The sequence below is a fragment of the Perca fluviatilis genome, chromosome 11 (assembly GCF_010015445.1).
Source record: "Perca fluviatilis chromosome 11, GENO_Pfluv_1.0, whole genome shotgun sequence".
NCBI lineage: Eukaryota > Metazoa > Chordata > Actinopteri > Perciformes > Percidae > Perca > Perca fluviatilis.
The window spans coordinates 26,249,838-26,273,165 of NC_053122.1; the positions used below are offsets into that span (position 1 = coordinate 26,249,838).

The window sequence follows — 23,328 nt, forward strand, 5'->3', positions numbered from 1 at the left end:
AGGGAGGATCATTTGTTGTTGTTGTTGTTTCTGGATGTATAACAGGTCACGACATCCTCCTTTACGAGGACGTGGCCTGCAGTGACAAACTTGTGTGTGTTCCTCCACTAGTTCTTCAGTTACACAGCAAGATCAAATTGCATCATTTGGGCTCTCTACCACACACACACTCCGTCTCTCTCTCTCTGTCTCTCTTCTCTCTCTCTCTTTCACTCCCACTCTCAGTCACCCCTGTTGCTCTCATTTCCCCCACTTTGTCTGACAGCTGCCCACCCGTTATGTTGGCTATCTTTCCATCGTTCTTAAACGCCAGCATTTGACCGCAGCACGTTGTTTTTTTACGGCTGTTGTTTGACCCCTCTAAGGAAAGAGAGGGTTTTAAGTGCAGACGGACAGTTCTGCTCCAGCTTCCACAATTGAGTTTTTCTTTGATCAGACGGTGAAGTGTAAAGCACTCAGGCTTCTAATGTTCAAAAATGTTATGTGTAGCAAATGCTTGACTCGTGGTATTGTATGGATTCTGGCAGGGAAGGTAACAAGGCATAAATAGTAATATAATGAGGAAGGTGGGTGGCTTTCAATAACGGTTAATTCTGGCTAAAAAGAGAGCAAAGATGGCTCTCTCCTCTCGTTGCTATTTACTAAGCCCCATGTTCCTGGTGCCTGTTGGTGTCTTTGGATCTGAGAGAAGCTTTAGGCTCTGTGCCACAGCAGAGAGGCAGATTCATACAATGGAGTCCTTCCAAAAGTCCTCCATCTCTCACTCACACACACACACACACACACACACACACACACACACACACACACACACACACACACACACACACACACACACACACACACACACACACACACACACACAGGCTCACACTCCATCAAACAGTCACACTGTCACGGGCACACGCTTAATTATTCAGCTACTAATTATCTCGTATACCCGGTTACGTAACTGAGGTTGCTTTTGTGAGTGGAGGGAAGAAGACACTTGTGAGGAGAACTTGCCGGAAGAGACAAGCTTTTGATTTTAGAGAATTTCATCTGGCCTCGCTGCTGATGCAACTTCTCCAGAGCATCTGAAACTGCTTGAAAAACATGGAAATAGAGGATTTTTATATCTGGTGTAGATGCAAAGATGAGGCTGTGTTCAGATCAGCTTATACATAGCAAAACACACAGCCATTTGTGCATTTAAATATCCCTTCATCACTGTAAAGAGATGCTAGCTGGTGATGCATGTACACAATGTAATCTAAAAGATGTAAGTGATGTAAAATGTAAAGTCATCTCTTTTCTCCTACTTTTTCTCCCTTTTCTCGCCATTTTCACCCTTGTCTTGCTTTAGTAGTTTGTCAACTCCCCCTTCATTTGTTTTTCTGTCATGCTTTTTTGCTTTCAACTGTTCCTTTATTTTTATTACCCCTTGCGTCTCTCCTCTGGTGTCTTATCTTCCTCCATTCCTTTCCACCTCCCCTCCTCCTTTCCAGAATCTTCTCCACTCTCCCCCCTCTGTCTCAGTGTGAGGCTGAACAAGTTATGATGTTGTTTCTGTCAGCACTAAACTCTCTCTCTCTCCCTAGGAAACTCTTGGGAAATTGTGCATTTTTAATTGGAATCTCAGCTGACGAGCTGAAGTGCAACACCATGAATGCCTTTAAGGGGAGACTGTCAGAAAGTTATTTCTCTTTCTACAGTTCATCGCATGTCACCCCTCTCCAAAAAACCCTGCCTTCGAGTGTGGCCGTTTGGCGCTATATATTCGTTTTTGTTTTATATACGGTTGCCTGGTGGTTGGATGACATGTCGTTCAAACTACTTTGTTATAAGCATACCTCAGCCTTAAAGGGGAATTTTGGTATTTTTCAACCTGGACCCTGTTTTACCATGTTTTGTGCCTAAGTGACTACTGGGAACAATAATGTTTAAAATTGGTATTATGCGAGAGCCATGCAGCCGACAGCTGCGGACCAGGCTGCTATGTAATCCTACGGGGCAATAGCGACCATCAATGCGCGTCCACTATAGGAGCTTGTTTTTCCCACTGACAGGCTTGTTATTTTAAGTGTCAGATTACAGTATGGAAAAATTACGAAGTTTCCATTGCCCTGCTATGCTTTTGTGTTCAGCTACTGATGCAAGGTCAACACAGTAACTTTAGCTAATAGCATAGAGGCGAAATCCCTCCCCTTCCGGTGCACCGCCATAGGACCTTAATTCGGAAAAACTATGAACGGTAGTGAATGGGGAAAGACAAATTATTTATTTGATCCCGTTTGAATTGATCCATGAATTACACATATGATGTTCGTCAGTTTAAAAGATAATTTTGTAGAAAGTCTCAGTTCATTGTCAAACTGTTGAAGTATAAGACAAAGTATAAAAACGTAATTAGAAAGACTACACACTTCAAAGTCGCATGGATGACGTCTCGATGAAGCTACGATGTCTGTGTGTATCGTCCCGCGGATGTAACATTACTCACACGAGCAGAGGATTTCACTCGTTATTACGCTTCTCTGGTGATACAACTTCCCTGGATAAAACACATCAGGTAAGATAACGTTACATGTGTTGTGGAACAGCGCTAAGCTAGCTAGCTAGCGAAGCAAGCCAAGCATCAAGCTAGGTGACGTCAATTGCGAAAGACGAGAGATGTGGGTCACTGAGCGGTTTCACACAAAACTACAGTAAGTGATCATACGACAAACCTACGATAAACTGAGACTTTTTTCTGTTGGAAAATTATCTTTTAAATTGACGTACATTATATTTGTAATCCATGGCTCAATTCAAACGGGATCAAAAAATAATTTGTCTCTCCCCATTCACTACCATGTATATTTTTTCCGAATTAAGGTCCCATTAGCTCCACTGGAAGGGGAGGGACTTTACCTCTCTATTAGCTTACCTCTGCTCTCCATTCTTGGAACAGCATTTTTTCTTTAGGAAAATGTGCTTTGGTATAGGATGTGTTCTCATCTTTGGCTGGTAGTAGTCATCCCCGGTCAAAATGGTCACTGCAGACCCAATGGTCCACAAGGCGCAGTGTATTGACCGGAGTGTTAGGATCCATTTCTTGCTGTAGCACAACTAGCCACAACTTTAGCCTGTCCATATTCAAAGGTATCGTCTGTGAAAGCGGCGCGAAGTGTAGCTTGACATTCCGTTGGTACAATTCAGAAATGCGCAATTGAAAATGTTGATTATACAAAGCTACGGTTTCTGTAAACACAACAAACTCTCTCTCCAGCTCTCTCACGTTCCACACCGCTGTGTTCCGTCACCTCATGAGAATTCAGAACATTAATTTACATAATCTAGTCAGACCATAGACCGTAGTAATAATAATAGACGCAGTAATGGTGACACCACCCATCGGTTTGTGGACTACCGTTTTGAAGCCAAGACTTTTCATTTTGGCCGTAGCCATCATGGTATTTTGGAGTCAGAAGTGCATATTTGGACAAAAGGGTGGGGCTGGGGACTAGACTCATCTAAGCCAGTGTTGTCTATGGTTTCAATGGTGCTGCGCTAAGCTAAATGCTAAAAGAGGGAAAATCACAGATTTTCAACCCTTCTGAGTCATCCAGCAGAGTTTTACATGCAGGTACTGTAATACACGGTACCCTCCAGGTACTAGTACAGCAGTACACAGCTGGCTAAAAATCAGCAGACTTTTTCTTAACTTACCAGCTAGCACTAGCTAGCTAGTTCCAATTAACGTTGAAGTAAAAGCACACAGTAAGAGAGTCAAAGTTTAAGATGAAAACATGGACAAACAAGTTAACGGCTATTTTAATGTACACAGGGCCATGGATACGCATTGCTAAGCCTCTATCATGATTGGTTATCGTCTTGACAGGTTATCGTCTTATTTTAAAATGAATGGGACCATGATTTACGAAATGAACATCATGCTGTATTGAAGATGACTTGAAACTAGCAATTGAGGCCATACATGTTTGTTAAGGTAATAAATCGGGGAGGAAGTAGGGTCCTTTCCCAATAGACTTCTATAGAAACATACTTCTTTTAGAGCCAGTAGAGTTGCTGAAAGTTAGATAGAATGCAGATTTAAGGCACGAAAGATGCTGCTTGAGTCAGACACTTATTATAACAATCTGAGTCTGTCATTGCAAAAACAAGCACTTTTAGTGGATGTGAATTGACGGTGCATACCGTATTTTCCGGACTATAAGTCGCACTTTTTTTCCTACTTTGGCTGGTCCTGCGACTTATAGTCAGGTGCGACTTATATATCAAAATATATATAATTTAACATGTTTTTACATGTTAATTCATACTGAAAACATTACAGTATACAGCCGCGAGAGGGCGCTCTAGGCTTGTGACAACTAGAATGCTACTCAGGTAGTAAAATATGCAGCCGAAAACGGTAATTGAGCAGCAGAAAGAAAGTTTGAAATGAGGGAGAAACTTGTGAGGGACTGGCGAAAAGGTGACTCATACTGCAATGAAGAAAACAAAGAAAGCTAATCGGCTAATCGCGGGCTGAAAGCAAGATGGCCAGAGCTGGAGGAACGAGTCGGGAGGGGCTTGTCAATGGTGCAGTTACGTCTCCACGCCTTTTAATACATCCATGCTCCACGCCCTGGTAGCTAGTTGTTCTGTGTGCTATTGTATAGTTCAATAACTGTTAATGTGTTACGTTAACATACCGGACACCTGTATTCAGCCTGTTGTTCTGTGTGCTATTGTGTAGTTGACAGATGGAAAAAAAAAAAATATTCTAAATAAATGCGACTTATAGTCCGGTGCGACTTATATATGTTTTTTTCCTCTTCATGACGCATTTTTTGACTGATGCGACTTATATTCCGGAGCGACTTATAGTCCGGAAAATACGGTAATTGCCCAACAGGATTACTTTTCAGGCCCCCCTCTCGGCCTCTCGGCCTCTCGCCCAACACTGGACCAATACAAGGCCAGACACTAAGCATACACTTAAGATGCAGCCACGTAATTAATATGCATGCTCACACACACAATCACACACAAAAACAAACACTTTTATAGGAGATGCAGGTGAACTTTGTGAAGTGTCACCGTTGGCATCAGTTTACCTTGGGCTAGCCCAGAGCCTGCAGGGTGTGCGGGGGTGGTGAGGCTCAGTGTTGTTGGTAGAGCACATGTGAACATCACCTTTCCTCAGCACTGGCCACAGTCCCCATCCCTAATGTGTCTAAACCAATCTGGGTTTGTGAGTGAGTACCCTGCATGCCTCTGACATCATGGAGTTTCCACTGCTGCGCTCGTCTCACCTCAGAGATAGCAGCTTTGATATTTCAGACCGCTGGCTCGCTCGCAGGGGTTCCCCACCCACCACCCCTCCTGACCATAGATGGACTCTGTTCTGTTTATGTGGACGGGGGGTCACCTGATAGCCCATAAGGTCAAATCTCCAACAGTTCATGTTGTGTAAGAGTCAAGGAGCATGACCGTAAACCAATAAAATGACTGTAAAGGAACCTTAAATCTTAGCTGACATGTTTGGTGTGAGGACGGGCTGGCGTTGCATTCCAAATTAGGATATGATTGCTTAGTTTTGGGCACATTTTTGTGTTAATGCAAATGCAGATTTTCTGCTGGAGCAGCATTTTCTAGATGGAAAGCAAGCTTATGCTAACATTTTATGTAATAACCATATAGTTCTGAGATTACCAATGCACACTTTGCTGTAACACTATCCCGTACACTTGTGCTATAAATGAGGTGAGCACCCACCTAGACAGCCATCTTGATGATTTACTGTAGCAAAGTGTTGAATGGGGTCATTCCTTGTGGAGAATCCCAGAAATATCAGCAGGTGTCGGTTACATTTTTGAAACTCAGGTTTTTATTGTAGGAGTTCTGCTGTTTGCAATATGATCATGTCTATTTTCATCTTTTTATGACATGGACGTTGTGGATTGAATGCTGAACCAGCTTAACCCTTCCCTATGGTGGAACATTGTATCTTAACGGTTTAATTTAGGAAAATACTTTCTCCTGTTGTGTGGCCCCTGTTCATGGTGTTTGGTAAGCTGACGAGCAGCAGAGGAATGCTGGGTTATTTCAGTGGATTGCCTCTGAGGCTTCCTTTCCTGTGAGAGTCACGTGTCAAGCTTTTTCTTGAACATCAAAGGGTTTGTGAGGTCAGTCATGCAACCTGATACCATTGTTGGACAGAGCATCTCCGAGTCTGCAGGAACGAGCCACCTCCATGTTTGGCCAACATTTCTTTCTGTGCTAGCAGATGTTTTTTTTTTCTTCTCCTATTTATAAAAACACCAACCTTGTTTGTGCAGAATTTCCTGTATAAATGGACACGATTAACAAGGGACATGATTAACAAAACACATGAACTAACAAACAGTTTACACATATCACAAACGGATGACGGATGTTCACCACAGTTATTTTTTTTGCCGATTGGTTATAAGTGGTATGATACTTTATAAGACCAGGACTCAAATTTTCCATCACACACACATGCACACACACACAGCCGGCAGAACGAGGTGATATGACACCTCTAACTTTAGTCTCCTTCTCTGCTGCTCTGGATAATCCCGCTCTGGATGCGCTATCGGGAGGTTATAGCTGCCTCGCTTCCAGCTGGAAGAAAAAACAGGCTCCAGACTGGCCTGGACTGGGCTGGTATCCTGAATAAACCTTTGTCACACAAACGTGCGCGATACATACACTGTAGGATCTCCCCAAACGCAGCACACTCTTCTTTGTGTGTGCGGTTGTGTTAGGGCTGCACAATATATCAGCGCAATATCAACTGCCACAATATACACAGTCGCAAAAAGCTGCAACAAATTGCGAAAGACACTCTGATTTTCTTGGGTTAGTAATAAGAAGTGGTATAAGAAGTGTTTTTTTTTTCTTTTTAGTGGTCACTTTTATATTCTATTGTGTTCGATAAAAGAATGGTAGAAATGTATTCCTTGTATTAGTGTTGAGCAGAATACTGAAAGCAGCAGAAATGCAAAACTGAGTACACTTTAATATCTGTTTATCGCGATATTCAACAATGTTATCTCATATCGAATAGTTTCCTCATATCGTGCAGCCCTCGTGTGTTGTGTGTGTGTGTGTGTGTGTGTGTGTGTGTGTGTGTGTGTGTGTGTGTGTGTGTGCGTGTGTGTGTGTGTGCGTGTGTGTGTGTGTGTGTTCGAAAGTCAGAGGCACCAGCTGATGTTACAGACCCAAAATGAGAGTAGTATCTTTGATGACAGCCTAGCAACTATAATTGTCGTGACAACCCCTAGGAATGACACCCCTTCCTCAGAGCCGAGTGCATGGAAAAAGAAAACCCACGCACACACATAGCTGTGTCAGCGGGGGGAACCCTTCGGAAACAATGTGCGGCATGCTTGGGGATTTGAGAGGGGAGTGCAGGAGGGGATTTAACCCACTCTGGAGAGTACCAAACCTGAGCATGAAACATAGCAGCAGACCCTCATTCTCACCATAAACTGAATAGTAGGTGTGAACGGATTGTCCTTGTTTCCATAAAGGATGATGCCACCGTTTATTATGTTGTTTTTGACCCTTTTTGAGATGGAAAAAAAATCTCCAGTGTTCCTATCAGTCATATCTTGTCTGTCAGGTTGCCTCTCGTCCATGCAAAATGTATTTTCCAAAGCTGTTGTTTGCTTTTGGCGCACATAAAGTAAGATTAAAGTTATCTAAAATAACCTGTTGAGTCTCTGTAATTCCACCCTGACACATCTTCTCGTATTCCCAATCATCCATAAAGAACGATTTGAATGTGACAAGCAGCGCTGACATATTTCTTCCCTTGTTTTGAAGCCAACGTCACGGGGATAGCCATCAAGGGCTCCATCCCTCTGATGTCTGGAACACACACACACACACACACACACACACACACACACACACACACACACACACACACACACACACACACACACACACACACACACACACACACACACACCACACATCAAAATCTGCGGGAATAAGCAGCTAACAGGCACAGTGTTGTCTTGCTTTACAATGTTTGAATGCTTATATGACTGTTGTTGCTTCTCTCCTTGTCACTTTTAATTCTGTTTTCATAGTTCCTATCTGCTGTCTATACGTGTGATAGACATATACATGTTGTTATGAATGTACAACATACATGTAATGTTTCTACGTAACACACACACACACACACACACACACACACACACACACACACACACACACACAGACACCTAAATGTGTTGTTTAGTGTGTGAAGCTGCTAACTGAATCTGTCTTACACGCACGCACACGCGCCCACAAACACATGAAGCTTTTGGAGGCTGGTAATTAGTCGAAGCAGTAAGGTGATAACAAGCGCCAGCCACACGTTTGCAACATAGGTGTCGGTGTCAACATGCTGCCGGAAGTCACAGCTCCACCTATCACACTCTCTGCCCCCTTCCCAGGCAGAAACTGTTAAAAACAGAAGCACACGCACACACACACACACACACACACACACACACACACACACACACACACACTTTCATAAGTACAAGACAATATGAGCATTTCCAAGGCTCACGCACATGAACTTTACCTTTACTGAAACTGAATATGTGCATCAAGGTAGTATATATGTCTCCCCCATGTCCTCCTCCTACTGCACCTTTCCACTTTTTTCTTTTGTCTGTCTTCGCCACCCACTCCTCCTCCCCCTCCTCCTCCATCTACACCATCTATGAGTCATATGATCCAAAAGGTGAAATGCAGCATTCAGTAGATTATTTTCATCTCGTCTTGCTACATGAGAGGCAATCTTCACTTTTCTTTTGTCCTCTTTCATTTCCCTCCGTGGCTTTCAACCTATCCGTCACCCGGTGACGAGCTACAAGTTGAAACCTTGTTGATTGTGACAAATTTTGTGCAGTCTGAGTTCCTGTCAGAATAGGCGGCTTCCCTTCTGAACACGCTTTATATGAGCGACCATTTGGTCCTCTGGAGTGGGAGGTTTCCATCTCTGCTCTGCAGCTTGATCAAATAGAAACTGTGTGTACATATGTGTCTCATCAATCACAGGAGGTGGCCCCAGTCATAGCAGTCTTTGTTGCCATGATAGGAGCTCGCTTTTTCATGATGTTTGCTATAATGATCACATCGTATACTCATAGAGAAAAACATACTGGGGATTTGAGTCATCAAAGACATATTGGTTTCAGTCCTCTCCTGTCTCCTCATCTCTCCCCACGACTTTGTTTCCTCTCCCAACATTGTCCTTCTCTCTCCTTTCTTTTTCCTTCAGGGTGTGGAAACAGCAGTATGAGCGGCGACATGTACAGTGCCGGCTACCACTCCATCACCAACATAGACTACTCCTCTGTGTGCATCAGTACAATGAGTGCCAGGTACAGCGACTGCCTGCGTATGACCTGGCATGAGATGGACGTGCGGCTGCTCTCCTTCCCCAATGCGTCCTTCGATGTCATCCTAGAGAAGGCCACGCTGGACGCCATCATGGTGGAAGAGAAGACACCTTGGGAGGTGTCCCCACACACCGCCTGTTTCATTCACCAAGCACTCACAGAGGTATTGTTAAAAATCTGAGAATCCTGACATAGGTTGAATATTTCTTTAATTGAGATCACAAGTTTTATTGGAAATTCTTGCCAGAATTGATTTTTTTGGCAAAACATACGCTGGCACACATTAGCGCACTTATGTTTCTGTCCTGTTGTGTTCTATGTCTGTGTGTTTGCGCACTTCAATAAATATGCCAAATGTCAACTGTCATTGCTAAATACTGTCCAAAGTCCACCCGTCATATACCGTTGCTACGGTAATGCTAGTAGATCAACTTTTCAGCTGCAGCAGTTTTTTCAGTGGGGTTGAATGCAAAAAAAAAAGGCTCCTTGCAGTTCATCTGTGTTGCAGAATCGACATCTGCACTTGGATTATGACATAACGCTTCTTTTAGTAAGTGCCATTCGGTTAGTCAGGGTTAGGGTTCATGTGCCATGACTGTGTCATGACAGCGTCATGTCACTCTTATGTAGATACCTTCAGGTAAATTGTTACCTAAGTTGTATACATTTGTGTTATTCTCAGATGAATTAGAAAAGTATAACAAACCAAACCTTGAACATATACGCCTGCATTTCTACCATGGGACAGTACAGACATACAGTAGCGCTGTGTCTCAAATCACGTACACTTGCTATTTTGAGTATATAGTGTGTTCACACTGACAAAGTATGGCCAAATGCAATGCGCTACGAGTACCCGCATGCTGCACTCAAGACGGTCAAAACGTTGAGTGTGAAACGCTGGACACTACTTGCCCTCAATGGTCGCCATCTTTGTTACTTACTGGAAGCTACGGGACCAACAACGTATTTTCAAACTTGTGAGTGTGGCGGGTGAGGAAGCTGCAGCGGTTGCGATTGAAATGGCGTAGTAAGAAGTGTAGTAAGAAAACAAGCCGGGATATATTTTGTCGGGCTACAATAGGTGGCGGTAATACCCACCCGGCTGCAGTTTACCATTTAAAAACAAGAAGATTAATTTCCGGTCAGTGCATAACAGCCATGTGCGAGTCAACACTTGTTGAAATTTACCCACTACAGTACATAGTGTACACAGTGTACTACATGTGAGTGTACTTACGGAAGTATCCGAATTGAGACGCACCTTAATTCTTCTAAACAGTATTCGGTTGGGACAATCTCTGTTCAAAAACTAAGTTTTAGCTCCTAACAAGTAAGATTCAGCAACTTCCATAGTCTGTTTAACTTCTACAATACAAGAGTTTGAGGATGTTTTTCAGCAGTGATACACATAACAAAAAGGCTACTTGAAATATATTCTGTAGGTTTTATTTTACTCATCTGTCGTCAACCAGTCAGTATTGTACAAGCTACACAAGTCTTTACATGCCTATGATGATTTGAATGCTCTGCTGCGGTAAGAGTTTAGCTGTAAGTGACTTCTCCCTGACAGTGAAATCGGTAATAGTGGCACTTAACATTTCCACTCCATCTCCACAGCCCATCAGTTGACTTACATGGTGTGGAGTGCCCTTCAGCTGCTGGCTGGAGCACTAACCACCACTGTATCAGTGTGACAATGACAATGTTTTGGCCATTAGCCGTGCTTGACCCTAACACACTAAGACAAGATAATGCTGCTATCAACTGAAGTAGGTGACTCCCGAGCTCTGAATGGGAAAGAATGACACAGCCACCATTTGGAGCACTGCCAAATGAGTTGGAATGCAAAGTTTAGTTTGTAATTGCAGGTATAGTTTCGGCTGAATACGCTGAATATAAAATTACAGTAAATGCAGCAGTGGAAAAGGTCAGCTTGTGTGACTCATTTGAATGGAAGCAGGCAGAGAGGACTAAGTGCAACTAATGTTGGTGCACATTTAAACAGAAAAAAAATACTGGCCTTTTAACCTGATATTTTAAAAGTACACATAAATGAAAATATGATGGGGCTTTTCAGTTGAATGTTCCACTGAACATGTTTGTCAGGCCTCAAGAATACACACAGTGAGTTTGAGTGAGAAACACCAAATTTGGAACGTAACTCCATGGGGCACCTTTTAATTGAAAAATAATCAACAGATTAATCATTAATGAAAAATAAGTTAGTTGCATGCAGCTCTCGCAGCCCTATTTTTAATGTGAAAAAAAAAATGTGTTGTTTAAATTCATGTGTATAAGTATGAGAGACTGTGCCTTAGACTTCGAAAAGTCCTAAAGTGACTGTAGCTAAAGCTAATTAGCAGCAAGATGCCACCCTTCTCCATAGAGGACTACTACAAACTCCTTCAGAAGATTGCAGTTCTGGAAACCAAAATTTACCGGTTAGAAGTAAACGTGGAAGTGAACAGATCATGTGGAAATGACACCACTTTACCAGTGACCCAAAACAATGGACAAAAGCATGCTAACACACGGCTAACTAGCACCAGCAAGACCAAAAAGAAACAAGAGGGCTGTGGAACGGATAATAAATCAACAAGTGGCAGTCCTCCCTGGAACTCTTTTGGTGCAAAACCTAAGAGTAAATCATTTTCCTGGGAAATGGGAGGACGACTAACGGGCAGAGCACAGCGCCCTGAGATTTGTGATAAGACCAGCTGGCCTGCATTATCATCCAGGCAGAGCGCCTCTTCAACCCCTGTACTTAGCAGGACACAGTTGTGGACAGCTGCAAAAGGGAAAATCAGCAACAAAATGCCTCCCCAACAACTGAGTGTGCAGGTGAAGAACAGATTTGCTCCACTGCTGCAGGACCCTGGACATGACCTGGATTACGTCTCATCGTCACACAGCAGGGTAAGGACTGAGAGCAATTCTGAAAGTAAAAAGCTACAGGGAAAGCTAATGACTGGGCCCCAAACTCTGATTGTGGGTGACTCTGCTGTGAAAGATATAAAAAGCAGTAAAAACACCAAAATACTCTGTTTTCCCAAAGATATGGTGTCTGACTTGGCCCAAAGAATCCAGGATATCATAGCAGCACACCCAACTGTGAAGAACATTATACTGCATATAGGGTCAAATGATGTTGTAAAGCAAGAGTCTGAAGTGCTGAATCGTGACTTTATGAATCTGCTGAACACAGTCAGCTCTCCTAAACGCAAAGGTGTTTATCAGTGGCCCTATACCACCAGTCAGAGGAGGAGCTGAGAGATTCGGCAGACTGTTGGCACTGAACAAATGGCTTTCAACTGCATGTACCAACAACCATTCTCTGCAGTTCATTGACAATTTTAAAATTTTCTGCAGACATCTTTTTAATGCAGATGGACTATTCCTTAACAAGCCAGGAGTAAAGCTGTTCACCTCTAGCCTACTTTACTTTCTGCGCCACACATCTGCTCCCTTGGCCAAGGACACGAGACAAGATGAACCAAAACAAGAGGAAGACACAACAAAGTGCGGCAGTGAGCCACCACAGCCCCCACCTGAGCAAAGATTTGACCATGGGAGACCAAAGAGCAGAGATGAGAAATCTCAACACCCCTTCTCACCCGTCCAACACTCCTCAAACCCCTTGGACAACCACGACAGCTTTGAGGACCTCTTTAAGGATACGTCGCTCTCCCCTCTTTCCCCCATCCCCATGTTGGAGTTCACTGACCAGATGAAGCAGCTGGTAAATGCTGGAACCAAGTATGCCCCCCTTCCTTCTCCCATCGTAAAACGCCAGGCACCTCTGCCCCCTCAAGGACGGCAGTTAACTCCTTCTCCCCAAACTGATAAGGATACTTGTGTGCAAAAGGCAACAAGCATTAACTGATATGGGCCGGGTCCAGGCTGCATGCCTAGTAGCACTCATGACTCTTTCCAAGACAAGCCTGGGCCCTGCGTATTAGATTCTTCCACAATATATTTTGTGGTAGGTAATAGAAAAAGAATGGCGAATAAGCACGTGACTGCAAACTTTGCAAATTTAGCATCCATTCCTCGTCAGCCACAGTATGTCCCAAAAAATGAAAACGCACTAACACTAGCCCTACTAAACGTTTGGTGGGAAAGTCATTTTTAATCAATGATTTTATTATCAAGCACAATCTTGATTTTATGTTTTTAACTGAAACCTGGTTGGACCATAATAACAGTGCTGCTGTTCTCATTGAGTCAGCCCCCCCTAACTTTAGTTTTATGAGTGAGAATAGAGTGAATAAGAAAGGAGGTGGAGTAGCCATTTTGTTTAATGACTCATTCCAATGTACGCAATTATCTTAGAAATTACTTATTTTAAGTATGTGGCTCTTCAGCTAAGATCCTCCCCTCAAGCTCTACTTCTAAATATCTACAGGCCACCTAAATACTGTGCATCCTTCTTTGATGACTTTACTGAACTGCTGTCTATAATCTGTATTAACTTTGACCATGTAATTATTGCTGGTGATTTTAACATTCATGTTGACAACCCCCAGGACCGAGGGACCAAATAACTGTGTTGTGTTTTTGAGAGCTATGGACTGACTCAGCATGTGACACAGCCCACGCACAATAAGGGGCACACTCTGGACTTGATTATCTCCAAGGGTCTGAACATTTCCAAGGTTGTGGTGACTGATGTTGCTCTCTCTGATCATTCCTGTGTTTTCTTTAACGGCACTATCTCTGTGCCCAAAAGTGTTCAAACAAAGTTAATCAGAAAACGGTATATCACTGAAAACACCAGTGAATCATTCATTCAGCTTTTCTCCTCTACACCCACCCTCACTGGTGCCTCAGTCACTGAGCTTGTAGATAATTTCAACTGTAAAATTACGAACGTTATTGATGCTATTGCTCCCACTAAGGTCAAAGCTGTCTCTGGTAAGAAAAGATCTCCATGGAGAAATTTTATAGTTGTGAGAACAGAAAAAAGAGAGTGTCGAAAAGCTGAACAGAGTTGGCGAAAATCTAATCTCCAGGTCCATTATAACACTTATAAAGAGAGACTTCGCATTTATAATCTGGAACTAAGAAATGCAAGGCGGTCCTTTTTCTCTGACATTATTGCCAGAAACAATAATAATTCACGTGCTTTGTTTGCTACTGTTGATAGATTAACTAACCCTCCAGTACCAGTAGCATCTGAACTGTTGTCTACCAAGGCTTGCAATGATTTTGCCTCCTTCACAGACAAAATTCAGAAAATTTGACAAATAGTCAGTGCTTCCATATCAAGTACACGATATGTGTTGTCACAGTGGGCACGCAAAACAAATTCCAACATGACACAATTTCATATGATCAACCTTAAAAACCTGGAGGACATTATACAACATCTGAAAACCTCCTCCTGTTGCCTTGATATTCTACCAACGGGTGTTTTCAAAAATGTTTCGAATTGTTTGGCTTCTGATCTTCTACAGATTGTAAACACATCTCTGCTCTCAGGTATCTTCCCACAGGCCCTGAAAACTGCAGTCATCAAGCCACTCCTAAAAAAGAACAATCTAGACACGACACTAATGAGCAACTATAGGCCAATATCAAACCATCAAACTTCCATTTTTAAGTAAAATCATAGAAAAAGTGTTTTTTCAACAACTCAACCTTTTCTTATCGCTAAACAACAGTTTTGATGCCTTCCAGTCAGGTTTTCGACCACACCACAGCACTGAGACGGCTCTTGTTAAAGTGTTTAATGACATCCACTTAAACGCAGATAGTGGCAAAATTTCAGTCTTAGTATTACTTGATCTCAGTGCTGCATTTGATACGGTAGACCATGACATATTGCTTGACCGATTGGAAAACTGGGTTGGTCTTTCTGGCTCAGTACTAAAGTGGTTTGAATCCTATTTAAAGAATAGGGACTACTTTGTGTCTATAGGTAATTATACATCTGAGCATACAAATATGACGTGCGGAGTTCCCCAAGGCTCAGTTCTGGGGCCTCTTCTGTTCAACATCTACATGCTTCCACTGGCTCAGATTATGGAAAACAACAAAATAAGTTACCATAGTTATGCGGATGACACCCAAATTTACATAACCTTATCGCCAGGGAACTATAGCCCAATACAACAATTAAATATGTGCATTGAACAGATTAATGATTGGATGTGCCAGAACTTTCTTAAATTAAATGAAGAAAAAACGGAGGTGGTTATTTTTGGAGCAAAAGAGGAACGATTGAAAGTCAGCACTCAGCTTCAAACGACAATGTTGAAAACAACAGACAAAGCCAGAAATCTTGGTGTAGTCATGGACTCAGACCTGAATTTTAAAAGCCACATTAACATAATAAAAAAATCAGCCTATTATCACCTTAAAAATATATCAAGGGTTAAAGGACTTATGTCTCAGCAGGATCTGGAAAAACTTGTCCATGCTTTTATCTTCAGTAGACTTGACTACTGTAACGGTGTCTTTACAGGTCTCCCCAAAAAATCAATCGGACAGCTGCAGCTGATTCAGAACGCTGCTGCTCGAGTCCTCACTAAGACCAAGAAAGTGGATCACATCACTCCAGTACTGAAGTCTCTACAATGGCTTCCAGTGCCTGAATTGATTTCAAAATACTTTTACTGGTTTATAAATCACTAAACGGTTTAGGGCCAAAATACATTTCTGATGTGCTACTACATTATGACCCACCCAGACCTCTCAGGTTGTCTGGGACAGGTCTACTTGTTGTCCCCAGAGTCAGAACTAAACAGGGGGAAGCAGCGTTCAGTTTTTATGCTCCACATATTTGGAACAAACTCCCAGAAACCTGTAGGTCCGCTCCAACTCTCAGTTCTTTTAAATCTAAGCTAAAGACCTATCTTTTTGATGTTGCTTTTCTTTAAATAATCTATTTTATTAACTTTAATTTCTTATACTGCACTATAACTTTTATTCTTATACTGCACTATCAATTTTATTCTTGTCTTTTAATGTTTTTAATTTGTTTATTAATGTTTTTAAATTGTTTTTGTTTTCTTACTGCTCTTTAATGTTTATTTAAAGCACTTTGAATTGCCCTGTTGCTGAAATGTGCTATACAAATAAAGCTGCCTTGCCTTGCCTTACAGCACTATTTATCTAACACATAACATACACACATCAATAAATAGAATACAGTAAAAAGGATTATGCTGCACTTCTCTAAAAGGCCTAATGTCATAAATAAAATGTAAATAAAACTACTGCACAGTACTTCACATATATTCCTCCTCCAGTCATACCCCTCCCCACATCTTATTTAATTGGGTTATTGCCATGGGAATGAATGAGTTTTTTGCTCGGTTGGTTCTGACGTTAGGGTATCTATATCTACGACAAAAAGGGAGCGGCTTGAACTCCACTGAAAGTGGATGGGTTGTATCAATGCAAACCTTGTCTGCCTTCTGTGCCAATCTGGTCAGATATAGTTAGTACAGGTCTACCTGTTGCTTTATGGTACTCCAGCACAGGGACGTTCCTGAAATGCAATGTGTGTCTCTTTGCTGACCCTGTAAAACACAACTGTAATGTTAGCTTGTCACTTGGGACTGAAAAAAAGTGTCTGCAGCGTTGTTGGCATACACTGCAGGAGCTAGCCACAACAGCATTTGACTTATTATGTCAGACTTTATTGTCATCCCACTCCATTATGCGCTTGCACTCACTGCAGCCAAGCAGTGTCCTTCATTTCTGGCTGTTCGTATTGTTTTCGCCATGCAGTTCTATAAACTGGGTGGCATGAGAAGTCAGTTCCACCTCTTTAAATTGACTGGACATTCGAGAGATTTGTAGTCAGGTGAAGCCCAAATTCCGTGCAAGTTGGAATTAGTTTAAAGTTTTTGTTTTTTGAAAAAGTGACAACCTTAATTGATACATCACTGTGCAGTCACGGGGTGAAATAGATGTCCCTTTATAAATAAAGTGATCGCCATTATTTCTTTGCATGCATTAGTGGCATTCATCCTCAAGAGAAAATGAGGCCTGAAAAATGTTATCAGACTCAAGTATTTAAAGGATCTTTTGAACACCCCAAATCAACCTTGGAGTTTAATGCTACGAGCTTAACTGGGGACAAGCTTGGCTCAAGCAGTAAACAGAGGCATACACTATGCTGTATATGGGCCAGGTTTTTAAGGACAGCATCTGCCAATAGCAACACATGCACACGCACATGCACAAAGACGTAGAGCAGGTCCTGGGTGTTTTCCTCTAACAGAAGGAAGTATTAAAGAAGGATCAGTGGGTGTGTTTGGGGGACAGATGGGAGGATTTGACTTCTCTTCAAAAGAAGTGAAGCCAAACTCACGAAGCAGCCCCGTTTTGAAAGCCATTACTGCAAGAAAGTCAGTCATCACATGCTTCCCTTCACACCATCTCTTCTCACTTCTGCCTCTCACTCTCTGTTTTCCTCTCATTTCCACCCTGGGTTCTCTCACCTGCTCTATGCTCAGGGCTGTGTGGAGATGTAATGTGTGATTGTGTTCATGTTCTCTGCTGCACTGTGAGCGTTGTGCATCTTTGTGTGCAAATACTGGTTTGTGTGTGTGATCACAGAGAAGTCGATAGCTCTCTGCGCTGGTGTATTACTCTCTCTTACTGTGGCTCGTATGGGTACAGCAGTCACGACTTCACTGTACGCGAGTGTATGTATGTATGTGTGTTTTGCAGGAATGTGGGAGGTAGGTTCAGAGCCTCCTTTCATTTCTTACCACAAGAAAAAAAAAACATTCTCACTAAATGAAAAAGGGGACAGGTGGAGAGAGATGACAAAGCAAAAGTAAGGCACAAAGGAAAGAAAAACACTGAAGAAGCAGGAAAATGGCCTGAGTGATGAAAAGAAAATATCCCTGAAGGATCTTTTGCTGAATTCACCTCCGAAGAAGGGATTGAATAGAAAAGGGAGGGAAACTACATTACAGCACAGGAGACCGAGAAAAAGAAGGGGGGAAAAGGGAGACAGAAACTGAGACTGACAGCAAGCTAATGAGCAGTGCGCCAGTGTGAGACCGATGCGAAGAAGGAAGCAAAGGAGAGGGAGGAAGAGGGAGGGAAGGGAAAAGAGTGGATCACACTTTAATCTTAAATCTGCTTTGAGAGTGATACCACTTCACATCGAAAGATCTTACTTCACATCAGCATGATAACAAACCATGCAAAAACATGTATGTTAAGATAGCGAAAGGTACAGCGTCACAGGACAAACCTCAAACGCACCAGAAATGCATGCAGAACTACAAACAGGTCCTCACACAGTCACCGCTGGTGCCTGTCAAGCACGTGCATCCTGTATATAGAATCATGGTACAGTATGTGTACCAGTCACACACACACACACACACACACACACACACACACACACACACACACACACACACACACACACACACACACACACACACACACACACACACAATCTCACAGCAGAGGCTGTGGTGCACTGAGATGTGAAATTTATTTTACTGCCTGGCATGCTCTGTGAATCACTCTTACTGTTGCTATGGAGACTCCTCCATTGGATATCATCTCAGTCTAACAGTTTTAAATTGTTAACCTTTAGTCCTCTTTAAAGAGGTAAAGACTAGTCCTTGGGCTTGTTCAAAAAGGTAAGGAGCTAGTTTTAAAGTCATCTTAAAATGTTTCAAGGTAGAACATTTTTAAGTCTTTTTTTTAAATTTTTTTTACTTTATTGACGTAGGTACATGGAGATGTTCTTTATTTGACCTCTTTACTAAGAGGTCAAAGTGCAGAGAGAGTGCTGAAGAACAGTGTCTCTGGTATCTGTTGTTTTATTGCTGAAGGGCACTGGAATGGAGGTTGTTAACTTGTAAACTACAAGTTTGGTAATTCTGCATATAGTGTCAGTTTATAAGTGAGATCATTTGAATTAAGGCCAATTCTTTACGTGCAGCAGAAAACTTTAAAGCCGAGAATTTCAAACTTTGTGAAGACGAGAATTGTTGGCGTTTTGTGCGGACTTAGAAATGTTTGTTGTTTGTTTTTGGAGACTTTAATGGACGTTTCAATGGTTTGATTAGCCTGAAAGTGTCAGTTTGGCGAAAAGAACTGTGATTCATCCTGCACTACAAGAAAAGGATTGTCCATGGTGCTTTGTTGGATCAATTCAGACTTATTTGTCTTGACCAATTTAATGTCTTAATCAGACTTTAAATCATGGAGTTTGTGCTGCTGTTAACGCTCCCCCAAATACAGTGTGGTGGAAATAAACATTATTTATTCTGGCAGATATTGGTGTGACTACAAACATTAACGATGACTCAGTTTGTTTTATCAGTGACTCCTGTGTTTGACTTGACATGACATTGACACAGTGTATTGTGGAGAAAGCCTCTTCCTTTGGAATAAAGCATCCCTCTGCCAATTCCCAGCTGGATGGAATTCTGTCTTTGGCCCAGATCTTTCTTATGATCTTCCTTAACTTCTGGAGAGGTTTGGGGCATTTCTTCCAGACCTTATCAGATATACCGCTTGGGCCTGGGGCAGCTGATGCTTTGGCGGCTTTCCGGATGATGCCTTGGATTTCCTGCCACGTTGGCTCCTTCACAGTCAGCTCAGTTGATGGTTTTCCAGGTTTGCAAACATTACGTTTGGCTCCTATTTCCCGACACCTACGGGGGTGGCTGTGTGCATCCCGCAGGTTAAAGTGCTTGGTTTTTGTTGTCCGAGTAGAGTATTGGTGAAGCTGTTTGTTAATTCCTTGACGCCTTCTTTTTCTACCAGCGAGCTGGTTTTATACAGCTTGTTGAGCTTCTTTATTTCACATCCAAGGTGACGAAATCTCCTTTCTGAATGAGATGTGGGTTTTGTTCTCAAGCTGATTCATAAGATTTCTGTGCTCGGTTTCAGGCACATTTTAGCCAAACCCCATTTGCAAGTGAGCAAGGAGCTGGAGATAAGAGTCATAAAAACCCATCATGTCATGACATCATCCTGAGCTGGTTTAATGCAGACTGTAAGACATTTATTGACATTGATTGGTTGTCCCTGGCTCCTGCCGTGGAGAGTTCTCCCCTGCTCCATTACCGGGAAGCTTGGACGCCTGCCGGGAAGACGGCCCCAGAGGAATATTCATATTAGGGGACACACACACACACACACACACACACACACATGGTCATGTCAAACATAAACATATACTGTAAGCTCTAGTCTTACTGCTCAAATAACAATTAACACTCCTTTCTGATACTGTACTGTATGGATGGTAGCTACAGGACATGCTTTGAATTCATAAGATTTAACAATACAGTGTTAGGGACAGATCAGATGGCCAGAGAACTCAAGCTCAAAGACTTAAGACTCGACTTGGACTTCCAAAAAATGACGTGTGTGTGTGTGTGTGTGTGTGTGTGTGTGTGTGTGTGTGTGTGTGTGTGTGTGTGAGCCTTGATGTCGGCATGTTTTCATTGCTGTTTGAACCTTTTGTACCAGAATAAAGTGGATTGCACCAATCCACTTTATTGTCGCTCTCCTTCTCTTTTTAGCTTTTTAGCTTTTTACACTTTCTCTTTTCTGTCTCACCTATGTTCTAAAAGGTGAAGCTTAAAAATAGACCAAAGTGCAATTTGCAGGCTTCACTTAAGACCTGACATTATTAACTCGAGATTCAGTACAATCTGGATTCAGGAGTTTCTGCCAAACTCATATTTTGTCATAGATGTAAATATTGAGCTCCTATGCATGTGAGATTTGTATGTGTGTTTATATTTATGTGTGTGTGTGTGTGTGTGTGTGTGTGTGTGTGTGTGTGTGTGTGTACACACACATATACAGGTCCTCTGATCCTCAACTTTGTAGTGTATGCATTGTCATTGAAATTGTCTACTGTAAAACATAGGGTGCTGTTGTTAAAAACAGAAAATGTGGGCTCTTATTTTGCAAATGTGCCCATGAAGGTGCAGGCTTGTGGCACAGGTCGATGTGGCTGACATTTTTCAACTTAGCAGCACAGGCGTAATTCCAAAATGAGTTGACTGTATGGGTTTAATATAGAGGTGGACGGTATAAACGGTATAGAAAGTACGCTGGTAGGAATTTGCCCTACGGTTTGAATTTAAAATCTGTGTGTGTGTCTGTGTGTGTGAGGAGAGGAGAGGAGAAAAACATAAAGACTCTTACACTGAGCTGAAATAGAAATGCTGTGTTGCAACGTGTCTTTGATTGAAAGAAAGGTGTTATTTTTATTTCCTAGTCTGATTTCATAAATCTTTGAGTCCAAGTCATCAGTGTGCGAGACCACGAGTCCAGAGAATAGTGACCCGAGTCCAAGACTTGAGTACCTCATCATTGGTTCATAGCAGCAGAAGTATATTCTTTACATCACTGCTTGTGTGTTTGTGTTTATCTTAAAGCCTTGTGAGCCCTTTTCTTCCCACATACTTTTTACACATATGGACTTATAGATGCTGTTGTGTTTTATGTGTGTGCATCCCTAAACTTCAAATTTGTGTACTGTATGTGTGCTTATATGCTTGAGTTTGTAAACCTACAGGCCACTTTGCCTGTGCATGTGTGAATATGTGTGTATTGCCGCATAATCATGCTTTTGTGAGTATTTCTGCATCATTTTGTGTTTATACCTCCTATGGTTTGTGTGTGTGAGGGTGCTGGCCCAATGAGCCCCGTCCTTTTCCAGCTCCAGCAGAGGGAAAGTAGAGCAGTGGGGCACATGTGAGGGAGAGGGAACGTGGGTAATTGCAATTCTTGTTGCGCATGTGTAGAGATGTGAGGATGGGATCAAAGACTTTTTTGGGGGGGGGTTGTTTTGTTGTGGTACTTGTGTGTGGGTTTGCAAAATGTCCGTGTGTGTGCGTGTGCATGCATAATCACAGATCAGCTTTTACATGTGCCCTTGAGTCTGCGTTGTGTGTGTGTGTGTGTGTGTGTGTGTGTGTGTGTGTGTGTGTGTGTGTGTGTGTGTGTGTGTGTGTGTGTCAGGGAATGGACTGGTGAGCCGAGGCCTCCCTGCCCTCCAGAGATTTTCACACAAGCAAGTGCTCAGTCAAACATACACTCGCCACTCACTATGGCAGATGGCCTGCCCCACACACACACACACACACACCCCAACACCAACACCACCGTCAAAACTACACATAGATGCACTGTATAATATATTTATTCATTATTTTGGTGTTCTTCAAGGAGTACCTGATAATTCAAGTCATTAGGTCTGATTAGTTAGATTTGTTGCAATTCATCACAGTCAATAAAATGGATAAAATCAAATATCACCTTATTTTTGACCAAATACATCGATGTTGATATTGCGGCAATATTGTAGGGTTGACAATTGGTGCTTTCACAAAATATTTACACAGTCAGATTTTTGACATATAATCATCAGTAATGTGGATATAATGACTAAGTGGGTAAAGGCAAATAATATAACCGCTAGAACAACCTGGTAAGTTCAGAAAATGACATCACTTTAATGTAATGTAGCCCTTAAAACCAGGAAAAGACAACACTTGAGACATATAACGATTTCTAAGAGTGTAGTCTCATATCACAATATCAATATAATATTTATATTTTGCCCAGCCCTACTTCCTTCCCTTAGTACATATTTTCTACATATTCCCTCTTGTCGTCTGTCCCAGTTTAATCCAGTGACCTCGTGTTCTCTCTTTCTATCTGTGGATACTTTTGTTAATCCAGCGTTATGGTTTGTCCCAGATGAGAATAGGGAAGCCCCCGGAGCCAGACGCAATCCCTCTGTTCCCTTTTACACACACACACACACACACACACACACACACACACACACACACACACACACACACACACACACACACACACACACACACACACATACACACACACACACCCACACACACACACACTCTCCCTCCCCCTCACTCTCTTACTCACTCATTCACTC

The 23,328-nt window shown here is 42.3% G+C and overlaps 1 protein-coding gene across 1 annotated transcript in view; it reads left to right on the forward strand.

Annotated features, from left to right (window-relative positions):
• ece2a (endothelin converting enzyme 2a) overlaps positions 1-23,328 on the forward strand; it is a 91,550-nt gene that overhangs the window by 31,840 nt on the left and 36,382 nt on the right. The window contains exon 3 of the mRNA XM_039816876.1: positions 9,287-9,570. Coding sequence (XP_039672810.1) covers positions 9,287-9,570 — 284 coding nt within the window. The remainder of the gene's footprint in view (positions 1-9,286; positions 9,571-23,328) is intronic.